Source organism: Artemia franciscana, chromosome 9 (genome assembly GCF_032884065.1).
Source record: "Artemia franciscana chromosome 9, ASM3288406v1, whole genome shotgun sequence".
NCBI classification, from domain to species: Eukaryota; Metazoa; Arthropoda; class Branchiopoda; order Anostraca; family Artemiidae; genus Artemia; species Artemia franciscana.
The window spans coordinates 5,063,622-5,077,813 of NC_088871.1; the positions used below are offsets into that span (position 1 = coordinate 5,063,622).

The window sequence follows — 14,192 nt, forward strand, 5'->3', positions numbered from 1 at the left end:
TAAGGAGCGACATTAAAACTTAAAACGAACAGAAATTACTCCGTATATGAAATGGGTTGTCCCCTCCGCAATCCCTCGCTCTTTACGCTAAAGTTTGACTCTTTGCCACAATTCTACTTTTTAAAACAATTAAAAGCTTTAGCGTGAAGAGCGAGGGATTGCGGAGGGGACAACCCATTTCATATACGGAGTAATTTCTGTTAATTTTAAGTTTTAATGTCGCTCCTTACTTTCAGCTAAAAAAATTAGTTTTTTTATTTAATCCATTAAAAGATCAATGCCCATCCATGGGACCTACATATTGATTTTATATTTCACAAATAGCTAGAGCTGGATGAATGATCTCAAGTGCAAAAGAATAGGTTAATAAAAGGGATATATCGATTTTAAGATTGAATCAAGGAAAAATAAAGCCTTGGGGTGCATGAAAATAAATAGTTCATATCATAGCACTTGGGGTGCTTGTAAATAGTTCAATACCAATTTTTTACAAAAATCGTTTTTTACTTTTTGAAATCCTTTTTGACAAAAATGGATTTTAGCTGCCCATCAGGTTGTCAAAAGAGCAGCCAAAAGAATAAAATTAGCTATTTGTTAATACCGAAAAGCATATAAAAGTCTTAGGTGTAAGCAAAGAGGTGCATATGTATAAAGACCAAAGAGATGCTTATCAGAGTGTTCATTTGATAATCTAACTGTAAATACCTTATGACAAATCGGAGTACAGTCTATCCTGAATGCAGATTAAGAACATTTGATAATTCAATCAATTGTGGAGGGTACAATTTTCTTTTCATGCAGGAGGTGAAGTGTCTTAGAATGAAAATGGTGGGATTCAAAGTGTTCCTCTGTGGATAATTTTAGTATGCAAGTAAATCGTTTAAAGGACCTTTTTTACTTTCGTATCACACCCCGATGTATAAATTCAAGAGGCAAGATACTCAGTATTCTCAAGGAGATTAATGTCGAATATGTGCTCACCCTCTTCTCCCATAGGATAATTTTAACTTCCTCCAACTTCCATCATGAAGAAGCGTTTGCCCCTCAGGTGGCACCATGTCAAAAAGAGAGCAGCGTTTCAGTTTTCGTTGATCCCCTCACACTCTTAGCAACTTCAACGCTAATTCTAACCCCATATCGTGAGATATGTCAGTTCAAACGGAATTTTTTCCAATTCCCACTACATAGGATGGAACATGTCAAAGTGACATTTTTCCAAAAGGTAAAACTATGAATGTCAGATCAAATAACCCATGGTCAAATTTGAAAATCTGAAACCAGAAAAATTTTTGGAATAAAAAAAGTTTATATGAATCCTTGGCTCATATACAGGAGTGTAACTTGCTAAGGTGGGGGGGGGGGGAATTCCAGTCCTAGACATCTGCTTTTCCCATCCCCCCAGACCCATGTTTGACCCCCTCTCTCATCTGAAAAGTAGTTTCTTCAAATATTTTGTCAAAACCATGATAAGCCTACATAACTCTAGCATCCACATAAACAGATTTATTTTCTTTTTTATATATTTACCTTTATGGCACTATATGGCCTATTTTCCGGTATTCACTGTTTTTAACTGATTTGTGACAATGGGGTCCTATTATGCCCTCTTCCCTTCAGGATTTTGAAGAAATTACGTCACTGCTCATATATCTGAAATTTTTTCTAATCTGTTGTCCACACTGTCGATCCTAGAAATTCCAAACCAATTGAGTACTCTAAATGTGTCAGAAAATTCCTATTCTCCAGGGGGAATCCTAATATTCCAGGGGTAGATATAGAGCAAAATTGAAGAGCTCAATTTGACAAAGGTGCTAATAAGCAAAATCGTGTTGGTGTGGGCAATTTTACAAGGGCGCTAATAATTGACCAAATTGACCAGTTTATAAAAAAAATAATTAAAAAACAGAAAAAAATAAGGGCCACAGAAAATGACCTAGGAGGAGAGCTGGGTCCCAATGGATCCGCGAATGGTATATCCTTCTTCTCGTCCGACTAAGTAAGAAAGATCCAAATCATTTTGACGTCAACTCAGCATTAATTACTAATTTATCAGCAATTAATCCTACCAGAAAATGATCCTGTTCCGTTCTCTCAAGAAGATCAACAAAATCAAATCAGTATCTGGTCTGGTTGGTCAAAAGGCTACCGAACAGTTCTGTTAAAACCTCAGTGTTGACGAAATATTAGTTATTTATGAATCAAAGGACTAACAATAAAACACATTGTCGGGAACAGCGAGAAGCTGTTGAGCCCTGATCTTCCCAAAACCTGACCTTTTCAGCATTTCATTAAGAGAGTGTAAAAAATTTCGAACTGGCAATAGAGAATTTTACCTTAGGATGGATTCAATTTGCTTTTCTGTTAAAGTTAAGCAAATGGTTAAAATACCAACTACTAGGGGAAATACCTCTCTAGATGTCATTTTGACTAATAAGAATAATTTTACAGTTTCCCCTTAGCTTTACCCCCATTGGATGGGAGTTATCATCTTTTCTTACTCTTATCTCCCTCTTCAAATTTTAAGCATTCTTTCTAAATTACATATGGATCTTACCATTCTCTTCAAAATACAAATATCTAAATCTATAAAAAAAGAATTTCTGGATAAAAATTAGATGTTTATCAATTAAATTAACGCGGAAATTAGCAATTCTTTTTCGATATCTCGGAAATTGTAAATACCGAGCCAGTATTAAGTACTCAGCCACATTCAAAAGAAAGGAGACCACAATCCTAAAGAGAGCAGTAAGATCAATAGGAGTTCTGTGAGCTGTAATGAGTAGGGCTTTCAATTCCCACACCTCCTCAAGACCAGAATATAATTTCTTATTTTCTTTATTTATTTGTTCTAATTATTTTAGATTCTTTTATTAATAACTTCTTTATTTGTTTTGCCATTATCTTACTTCTTGGCCTTCATTCCCATTTATTTTATTTCTAAATTCTCGGAACTATATGAACGATTGCTTGAAGATTGGCTAGAGGAAAAATTCCTACCACTTACTGACCTCAGACAATTTAACAAAGTACCAGAATCATTATGCTAATCCTCTCTCTGTCCCTAACGAAACGGTCTAAGTTACTCTCCTAGGTCCCCCCTCTTTTTAGTTATGATTAATAGCCTCACTAAGGACTTGCCTGACGATTGGAAATTTGTCAATGACCTAACAGTTGTTGAAACTTGCTTTAGAATATTAACAAGCAGTGTTACGAATATCCTCAACGAAATTGGAGATGATACCTCGGACTGGTTCATAACAGTGAACACCTCGAAGTCTATGATAATGTCAAATTGTTTCCTTAAATCTACTACCAGTTTTGATACCCCTATTACTCCTGAAATTTCTGTAACCTCCTTTAAATTACTTGGCGTAACAATTTATTCTAATTTAGAGTGGGATATTCATGTTAGAGATATTATCTATTAAGCTAATTCACCTGTTATAAATAGCATTTGCAACACCCTTCCCATTTTTAAATGGTTTATACTTAATTTTTCCGCCCATATCTTGAATATGCTTGTCCAGATTGGCACCAAGGTATTTCCTGTGAAGAGTCTGAAAAAAAAAAAAAAATTAATCTATCCAACAAAAGCGTCTTGCAAATAATTTAAAAAAGGCAATGCGTCATACTCTCTGCTTCTACAAAGAGAAAGGTTGGAAACCCTTTATGAAAGGAGAATTACGCTTTGGCTCTGTTTGGCGTATAATACAATAACGAACCTGTCGCAAGGGAATTATCCCCCCCCCCAAAACGTCACTCCCCAATTTTTTGCTGTGACATTAAGCTGTTTTGAGCAAATTCCCATTTTGTCCCCCATTCGCTGCTTTACCAATAAATATAAAAAGCTTTTGCCTTCCTCATTATCGAAAAAATGGACAAAATCTCCCATTAGTTTCTCCTTTCTTAATTGGATGGTTGCTCTGCCTTGGTTTTTGTATTTATCCGCTTATTTTTATCCCCTTTCTCTTTTGATAAGTGTCTTTTTTAAGTTCTTAATATATATTTTCTCTCTTTTAATTTTCGTTTTCTTTTATTTTGATATGTATTTACCTTAATTTTTTTTTAGTTTAGTTTGAGTAGTTTTTTTCATTTTTAACCTTTTACAGCTAAATTATTGACTTAAGAATAAGTTTTTTGCTGCTGTTTTGGCATTCTTTGTCAGTTTTCCTTTTCTTTTGCTCTCTTAGTATATTTCCGACTCAGAAGTCCAAATTCGGTCCTCCAGAGCTGGTAATAGTGATTTTTTAATCTTGTGATTGCAAACACAAATCTCAGGGGGAGATGCGCCATCTTATATACCCTCTCCCAATGAAGATCAGAAAGAGAGGCAAATCTGGGAATTAAAAATAGCAGTGGCAAAAAGTCAGTTGAATAGCCAAAGAGAAGTTCCAACTTAAACAATATCCTAGGCATCTACCTCCTTGTTACTAAAGGCAATTAGTAATTCTTGATAACTGAAAATCGTTCTCTGCGAAAAAAAACTTTACAACTCTACGGTATCTTAAGAGCCAAACACGATGTACAGCCTAAGTCGATTTACGGTATGAACAGCCTACACGATGCTATCCATAATAACAATTACACGATTATTACACGGTTAGTTATTATGCACGGTTGATACACGACAATGCACGGTTATTATTTTTTTTTTTAGTAAGGTGCAAATTTATTTATAGTCTTGAGAAGACTCGAGTGTTGTCAACCATAATCCTTTTAACGTTTGCTCGTTTTGAGTTTGACTAGTTTATCTAGGCTATTGTAATTTCTGTTACATTTGGGCTCTTTATTTGTTAAAGACAATAAGTGAAGAAAAAAAAATGTATTTTTTTTTCGGTAAAGAGCAAATTATGTTCTGGTCTTGAGGGGGTGACGGGATTGTCAGTTCTGCTCATATTAATTCTTGGTGGTTTAGAGTTTGCTTCAGTTATCTATTGTAATTCTGTTTGTTCTGGGTTTAATTCACATATCTATGGTGATTTTTGGTAGTTTTACGCTTGGAAAATTACTTGAATTTATTTTTACTCATTTCTGGCTTAACGATGCTGTTTGCCATTCTTACAAGCTTGTTTTGTAGAATTTTTTTTTTTTTTATTTATTTCCGTTTACTTTTTATTGACAGTCTTCTTCACATGTAAAATATTTTACATCTTTTTAATTTTTTTTCTAATTAACTATAGTTTTTACTTTAAAGATTAATTGACTTTATTTCTCCTCATTTTTGGTTTAATAAGGCTCTTTATTTTTCTTTAAAACACTTACGTTTTCCGTTAATAAATACTATATGTAAGTAATTAAACTAAAAAAAAGTTTTTTAATTGAAAGTAAAGAACAATATCAAACCTTAAAACAAACTGAAATTATTACATTCATCAAAGGGATTGCTTCCTCCTCAAGACCTTACTCTTAACGTTAAAGTATTTTTTATTAGAACTTTAAACAATGTTTATTGTTCTAATTAAACGGCTGTTGTGTTTCGGGAGTCATTCTTAAGGAATTAGGACAAAAAGCAGAAACTTCAGCTTAAAGAGCAAGGTCTTGTGGAAAGGTTAACTCCTTTCATATACGTAATAGTTTCTGTTCGTTTTAATTTTTGACGTTGCTTCTTACATTCAGTTGAAAAAAACTTGTTTTTAAATTTAATTTCTGACCGTTTTAAAATAATACCGGGAAATCCAGCTCTCTCTTCATGAAAAATACTGGTACTTTTGTGTTATAAGTCACTCACTCAAGTTTAAGATGTGTAAAACTTGACAAGAAACCAGTTTCTTAGTCTCTTTAGAAAAAAATTTGGGCTATATATTTGCACATTAGGTGGGAGGGGGGGGGGGGTATAATATTCTGCATATTATGAAGTAAGAATTTTTGTGATTTCAAACTGTCCATATACTTTAACCCCCCTCCTCTTATATGCAAATATATAGCCCAAATTATACATTTCCCATCTATTCTGTCTCTTGTCTTTGTCTTGTCTCTCGCTAAGCTAGAAGAAACTAACGAAGTAACCGGTGAGCGGGTTGAATGAGTGAATGGCGTATACACAAGTACCGAATATCTTCCCTTGCAGAAAAAAAACCTCGGGGGTATTGTCCATGGGGAGTATATTCCACGGGGTGGTATTTTCCGCAGGGAGTATTTTCCGTGGGGGTGGGGCATTTTATGGGGGTTATTTTCCGGGGAAGTATTTTCCGCAGTGAGTTTTTTTCCGTTTTTTTTCCAAGGGGTATTTCCGCGTGTTTTTTATGCGGTGTGGTGTTTCCCCGGGTTAATACCAGCCAATGAGAAGGTAAACAAAGGGGCTATTCTTCCTCAGGCTATACGATTCTTCGGGCTGAACTATGCTCTCAAGTTTTCTATCTCAAAACAGAGAAAAGTCGGTGAAAACGACCAGCCAACTGGAAAAATCCCTCGCTCTCTCTAAAAAACTTTGGCTAGTGACACCCTCGCCTTGATTTCAAACCTCCTTAGTTCATCTTTTAATACTTTTGCAACTTTTTTTACATTTTCCCTGTTTTAAATGACGTATCATTCAAATATTTCTTATACAAACACCTCTTCTGCTATTTCCCTCTGCTTTGTATTTTCATACTTTTAGCAGCCCTTTTATTTTCTTTTTTATTTCAATAGATCTGTTCCTATGTAGATGTTTTTGCCAACGGAAGAAGATGGACAAGAAGAAGGGCTAACGGAAATAAAGATATAAAAGAAAAAAGTCTTTTAATGACTTTTTATGATATTTAAGTTATATTTTAATGATACTTAAATAGTAAAAGCCTGGCTTTACTATTTAAGTGTCTTCAAATCCCTTTTGGAACGTGCCCGTATCTTCCGAAAATTCTACTGTTTTTTTTAGAGCCTCCTCGCAGGAAATTATGATCTTTGTTGAAATAAAGTAGTGGTAAAGGTATTTACTATCTAAATTTGATTCATAACTACTTGCTGAGTAATCTATTTGGAATTGTCGAATTTGTTAAAGTAAGTGTATCTATATTTTCAGTTAAGATTTTGGCCTGTTAAAAGTGTTTTAGTTAATAATAACTGAATAATAGAATAGGCCTAAGGTTGAATTTAACTGTTCTTGAATCATTTTTTTTAGCTAATTTGTCTGTAAATTTTTCTTAATATTTTCTTTTGGACAGTTTTTATGTTTTCTAGTTTCATCAGTATTTAAATTTTTCATTCGTGAGATTTTGTGGTTTAAATCCTGAAAAACAACGATAATGTCTATTATTTTCAGTAAAATGCAAGCACTGGGAAATCCTTTTATTATACTTGAAAAAAAGAATTTACCCTTATGTGTGGACATAGCTGGACTTTGTATAAATATGTGCAATAAGCATTTCGGAGCAGGGGCACAAGGTCTTTTGATTATTGATGTCAATGAACAAAATTATCCAACCAGATATGTATAATCCAAATGGCAGAAAATCAGCTTGTGGTAATGGTTTAGCATGTACAGCCTATTACATTTATCACTTTAAGCTAATCCAAAATAAAGCATTTGATACTGAGTCTGAAAAGAATTTATCCCATGTTTCAATTAAAACAGAAAGTGATAATACCATTATGTCTGTGAATATAAACTTAGGTCACCCTCATTTCCAGAAAGAGAAAATTCCCTATATCCCTTCGAATCCTAATATACCTCCCCCTTATTTATATGAATCCGTAGAAATAGAAAATATTAGTTTCGACTTTTCTGTGACATCCATTGGGAACCCCCATCTTGTTGTTTTTGTTTCTAAAAATCAAACACAACCTTTAGATATACTGATAAAAAGTTTGGGGAAAGTCTATCTAAGCTTTCCTGTTTTCCCGAGCAAAGCAACGTGGAAATGATTCAGGTGGTAAATAATCAGGAAATAAATGTAAGAGTCTGGGAAAGAGGTGTTGGTGTAACATTAGCTTGTGGAACAGGAGCAGCTGCCGCCACAGTTGTTTCAACATTAAGAGGTTATATTAAGGATTACGCTCGAATAAATTATAGCAAAGGATATGTTGTTTCTAAGTACAAAATGGATGAAGGTGTTATTATGACATACGCTGCTAAAAAGATTAAAATTATTTTTAAAGGAGAATATTTTTTAAACTAGTCATAAAATAAAATTAAGCAAAGAAGCTAGTTTTATCATCTTTAATAAGAAAAAAAATAACCATCAGTAAAATCAAACAAAAAGCTTATATTTTTATTTAAATAAACTTCTCCCTAAAATTATAATGATTACTACTACTACTACTACTACTAATACTACTACCTACAATCCACCGCAGAACCTAGTCAGATGAGGCCAACAGAGCTTCCCTTGAAGTTCCCGTTTCCTTTAAATCTTTCTTTATGACATTATCCTTCCCCCGATCCGTGGACAGCCTGCTTCTTGTTTAGCCCAAGATGGTTGACCGAAAAGGATAATCTTCGGGGATGTATCAATCTTCATCTGCAGAATGTGCCCTAGCCTTTCTGTCATTATAACCCTAGAAAGCAGGATTTGATTATAATGAAGAGAGAAAAATGGCTTTTCCAATTTAAAAGTATCATATTTGTTAATTTCAGCTACTTTCTTTGGCAAAGGAACAGCAGTACTTACATGTGGTTTTAAATTATAAATATTGTTGATATATTTTATTTTAATGTTTAAGCACTTTTAGTAGTAAAAGTGCAACCCTTCTAAGCCTTAGAAATATTTGAAACTAACTTGTAAAACCGATGGTTATGTCTTCAAAAAGAAAAGAAATATATAAAGTTCATTGTGGTATAACTGGTAAATTAAGTTCTTAATTGCGACATAAAACAGGCTTAAATGGCTCGATTGTCAATTGCTTTGTATTTAAATCGATATTTATTTTGAAGACTGTGGTAAGATGTGTTGAAACATCAACAAAAAATTAAATAAATCAACTTAATAGTATAGTGGGCCTTAGAGAATTAATAAAAGTAAACTGACATTTAATATATACTAGCTGTTGGGGTGGCGCTTGGCGCCACCCCAACACCTAGCTGGTGGGGGTGCTTGGCGCCCCCCAAGCCCCCCGCGCGCGTAAGTCGTTACGCGCCATATCAGTTACGCGCCATTGTAGTTGTGTCCCTGTGTCCCACCTGTGAATATAGATTGATATATATATATATATATATATATATATATATGTTTTTAACTACGTAAAACTTGCGAATATACAACATTCTTCGCTGTCCCATTGTCTGTGCATATAAATAGATTATCAGGTTTACCGACTCTTGAACATGCAACATATAATTGTCCATGGGAAAACAATCCGTATTCAGAACTATACCTCATGATTCCTTGTGTCCCGGTGTCCCGGTCGTCATTTGTGTCCCGGTGTCCCGGTCTGTATATACATTCGTTTTTGAATTGGTCTTTTTTTTAGTTTTTAGTTTTTTACCTTTTTTTTAGTTTTTTAGTTATAGCCTACCTCATGATTCTAATGATTGCCCTTGAGCTTTGTTGATGGTGATTGCTAATCGAACATTTCCTGTGTCCCCGTCGTCATTTAAATATCCCCCAGTGTCCCCCGGCGTCCCCGTTGTAGTTGTGTCCCTGTGTCCCGGTCGTCATCCCTTTGTCCCGGTCGTCTTTTGTGTCCCGGTGTACCGGTCTGTATATACATTTGTTTTTGAATTGGTATATGATGAAATATTTTTTTTTTGTTTTTCCCCTTTTTTCTTTTTAGCTTTTTTTTGGTTTTTACTTTTTTTTTAGTTTTTTTTTAGTTTTTTTTCTTTTTTCTTTTTAGTTTTTTTTGTAGTTTCTACCTTTTTAGTTTTTCTTATTTTTATTTTTTTAGTTTTGTTTTTCTCCTTTATTTTTCAATTTTTGTCCTCTTTCTTTTTTTTTCCTTTTTTAATTTTTTTTAGTTTTTTAGCTTTTTTAGTTTTTTTCTTTTCAGTTTTTTTGTAGTTTTTACCTTTTTTTTAGTTTTTTTAGTTTTTTTTTTACTTATGTCCTGGTCGTCATTTATACTCCCTATATCCCGGTCGTCATTTGTTTCCCGGTGCTTTGTTGATGGTGATTGCTAATCGAACATTCCTTGTGTCCCGGTCACTTTCTCTTTGAGTTTCCCGGTCGTCATTTATATTCCCTATGTCCCGGTCGTCATTTGTGTCCCGATGTCCCGGTCTGTAATTTCGTCAGTCGAAAACATGACGTCAGCCGACCCACAAATATGACGTCACTCGACACACACACACACACGTTCCGGTCGTCATCCCTGTGTCCCGGTCGTCATTTGTGTCCCGGTGTCCCGGTCTGTATATACATTCGTTTTTGAATTGGTATATGATGAAATAAATTTTTGTGTTTTTCCCCTTTTTTTCGTTTTAGCTTTTTTTTGGTTTTTACTTTTTTTTTAGTTTTTTTTTAGTTTCTTTTTCTTTTTTCTTTTTAGTTTTTATTTTGTAGTTTTTACCTTTTTAGTTTTTCTATTTTTTTTTTAGTTTTGTTTTTCTCCTTTATTTTTCAGTTTTTTCCTTTTTTTTCTTTTTTTTTCTTTTTTAGTTTTTTTAGTTTTTTAGCTTTTTTAGTTTTTTATTAGTTTTTAGTTTTTTTTTCTTTTTTGTTTTTTTTGTAGTTTTTACATTTTTTTTGTTTTTTTTTTTTTTTTTTACTTATGTCCTGGTCGTCATTTATATTCCCTGTGTCCTGGTCGTCATTTGTGTCCCGGTGCTTTGTTGATGGTGATTGCTAATCGAACATTCCTTGTGTCTGGTCGCTTTCTCTTTGAGTGTCCCGGTCGTCATTTATATTCCCTATGTCCCGGTGTCCCGGTCGTCATTTTTGTCCCGATGTCCCGGTCTGTAATTTCGTCAGTCGACAAACATGACGTCAGTCGACACACAAACATGACGTCACTCGACACACACACATACACAAACGCAGACAACTTATTTTTAGTTTAGTTTGTAGTTTTTACCTTTTTTTTATTTTTTTAGTTTTTTTTTTACTTATGTCCTGGTCGTCATTTATACTCCCTGTGTCCCGGTCGTCATTTGTGTCCCGGTTCCCGGTCGCTTTCTCTTTGAGTTTCCTGGTCGTCATTTATATTTCCTATGTCCCGGTGTCCCGGTCGTCATTTGTGTCCCGATGTCCCGGTCTGTAATTTCGTCAGTCGAAAACATGACGTCAGCCGACACACAAACATGACGTCACTCGACACACACACACACGTCCCGGTCGTCATCCCTGTGTCCCGGTCGTCATTTGTGTCCCGGTGTCCCGGTCTGTATATACATTCGTTTTTGAATCGGTATATGATTAAATAAATTTTTGTGTTTTTCCCCTTTTTTTCTTTTTAGCTTTTTTTTTGGTTTTTATTTTTTTTATTTTTTTTAGTTTTTTTCTTTTTTCTTTTTAGTTTTTTTTTGTAGTTTTTACTTTTTTAGTTTTTCTTATTTTTATTTTTTTTTTTAGTTTTGTTTTTCTCCTTTATTTTTCCGTTTTTTTCATTTTTTTATTTTTCTTTCTTTTTTAGTTTTTTTAGTTTTTTTGCTTTTTTAGTTTTTTATTAGTTTTTAGTTGTTTTTTTCTTTTTAGTTTTTTTTGTAGTTTTTACCTTTTTTTAGTTTTTTATTTTTTGTTTACTTATGTCCTGGTCGTCATTTATATTCCCTGTATCCCGGTCGTCATTTGTGTCCCGCTGCTTTGTTGATGGTGATTGCTAATCGAACATTCCTTGTGTCCGGTTGCTTTCTCTTCGAGTATTCCGGTCGTCATTTATATTCCCTATGTCCCGGTGTCCCGGTCGTCATTTTTGTCCCGATGTCCCAGTCTGTAATTTCGTCAGTCGACAAACATGACGTCAGTCGACACACAAACATGACGTCACTCGACACACACACACACACAGAAAGCTTATTTTTATATATATGTAGAGATTGATATCAATTCCAGAAAATATAAGAATGTATAGACTGTCAATCTTGCAATTATAAAATGAGACCAGTTTTTAAATGTATTTTGTTCAAATTAAAGCACTATGATCTTTAGAAGCTTTAATTGACATCATACTCAGCCCTGTTAGGGGTAATTTCTATTTTTTTTTTAGGTGAAACTTAATGATTAATTTCAATTCATATCTGTTTCAGGATTCATATAATTTATTTACTGTAATTTTTGAACCGCAATTCTTAAAACAGTTTTACAAATAGTGGTTTGGGTGGAAAAAAAGGATGTTATTTATCCTATGAATTGACAATCTACACGATTGCTGGTCTTTTACAGGGCTTAAGCAGTTATTAACTCCATTTTTTAGATACCTTTGAGTATACGATTTTCATAGCCTATTATTTCAATATAAGAATTCTAATATATTGTAGTATGTTATATTGTGTTGTTTTTTTTTGGCTTAAATAAATGCATGTTAAATTTATTTATATGGTTTGGCTAAGAGCTGGGCCAGCTGAATTCTTGCTGATTAAATGTCTTTTTTGTGTGTGTTTTGTAGTACTAGTCTATTTGTTTGTTTTATGTGTTATCTTGAGGCTACTTTGATCCTTAGTCATGGTGAAAAAAAAGTAGCAGCGATTCTACAGTGAAAGAAAATATAAGACTTGAAAGAACAACAATGAAATTAAAAAACGAAACCGTACCAAAGCTAGAGGAAGACGGTTGTGTTTCTAATCGGGCTACCCAACAGAACCTGGAAGGGGAATCCTCTTAAAAAAAACTTTTATCTCTTCCTCTTTTCAAGTGATGTCAATTTTATGTTCATTATTCCAAAATAACACACAATTTTAGTGACATAAATAAGCGTCAGAGTTGCAGTGGTAGCTGCTACCTAGTAGAGAGCGAACTACAGCCAATAGTAGCCAGAAGTTAAAAAATGCGCTTAGAAAAGTCTATCTAGTGAGAAAAAAAAATTCACCTAGCACTGATTTAGGAAGGACAACGATTACTTTGGTTCCTCCTAAAAGTACAACTTTGTTGCAAAAAGAAAATTATAGTGATTTGAAAAAAAGCTTGAAACCCCTTTGAAGTGACGTCAGATCAGAATGAAAGTGAACCATTGGAATCAGTATGGTTGAAAACGTTTTTGAGGGAAATTACTGACTACCTCCTTGAAAAACAAGGAAAATCACTTTTTGTATGGGTAGAAATGATTTGTGTCCCGTTTTTTTTTTTTTCCAAAGCTAGGGGGTGACCAAAAAATCATAGAACGATATTTAATAGCTCAATCGAAGGTATATTAAATTTGATAGTTCCCTTTTTAGTGACCGAAAAGATTGGAAGGTAACTATCCCCGCCTCCCTAAAAGTTCCTCCCCCAAAAGTCTTCGAATAAATATTTTGAAATAGCCATTTTGTTCAACATAGTTCAAAAGTCCAATATCTATAGTTTTGGTGAGGATACGACCCTCCATAGTCCCTGGAGAAAGACATGTACACTGTATCGTTATTGGAAGCATCGGTATCAAGTGTATAGGTATAGGCGTATTGTTATAATAATTTTATTTTTGCCCGTTCATACAAAAAATTTGTTCTACTTTGGTGCTTGCTTGCTGAGGGACAAATTTGTACCAACTCCGTCGTCAGTGCGTTGACCCTTAGATCGATACTTTAGTAACTAGTTATCAGGTGGTCAATATTTTCTTGTAGAGTAGTTAGGCTGCTGCTTAACATCAGCAGGTCGTAAGCATGCGAAAGCTGGCTGAGGTCACAGGAATTCATACAAAATCCTCCAGCAACGTTTTTGTTATTCCGTATGTAAAGGTATTAAACAGGATGGGGCTTAATACCGATCCTTGATAAATTTCTCGAACAAGTCTAATGGGTCTGCTCAGGTGATCCCCTGTCAGTCTATCTATAGCAAAACTGCCCGAGTACCAAAAAAATAAGAATGCTACGACATGAGCATTCACACCATACTCGGGTAATTTCAGGAGCACCTGTGACTGCACAACTGAATCGAATGCACTTGAGATGTCTACGCTGCACATAAAGAGTGAGGATGCCATTCTGTGGACTTTGTCAATAGCTTTCATTAAAAGCCTATGTACAAACGTGCAGCCCAGGTTTTGGCCAAATCTGAACTGACGATAATCCAATCTAAACTTATAATCCAATCTACACTTCCCCAGAATTTCTGGAAGGAGAAGTAGGTTGAGGACCTTACTGAGAACACTTGAAACGGTTATTGGTCTATATCCTGTGTACTGATTTTGGTTTTTCTTTTTCTTGGGAA

At 34.3% G+C, this 14,192-nt stretch overlaps 2 protein-coding genes across 2 annotated transcripts in view; one reads left to right on the plus strand and one right to left on the minus strand.

The window, feature by feature from the left end:
* LOC136030924 (uncharacterized) overlaps nucleotides 1-14,192 on the minus strand; it is a 307,594-nt gene that overhangs the window by 181,173 nt on the left and 112,229 nt on the right. The window lies entirely within an intron of this gene.
* On the plus strand, nucleotides 7,375-7,839 carry LOC136031550 (diaminopimelate epimerase-like). The gene has a single exon (XM_065711220.1). It carries the CDS (start codon nucleotides 7,375-7,377, stop codon nucleotides 7,837-7,839), a length of 465 nt encoding a protein of 154 aa, XP_065567292.1.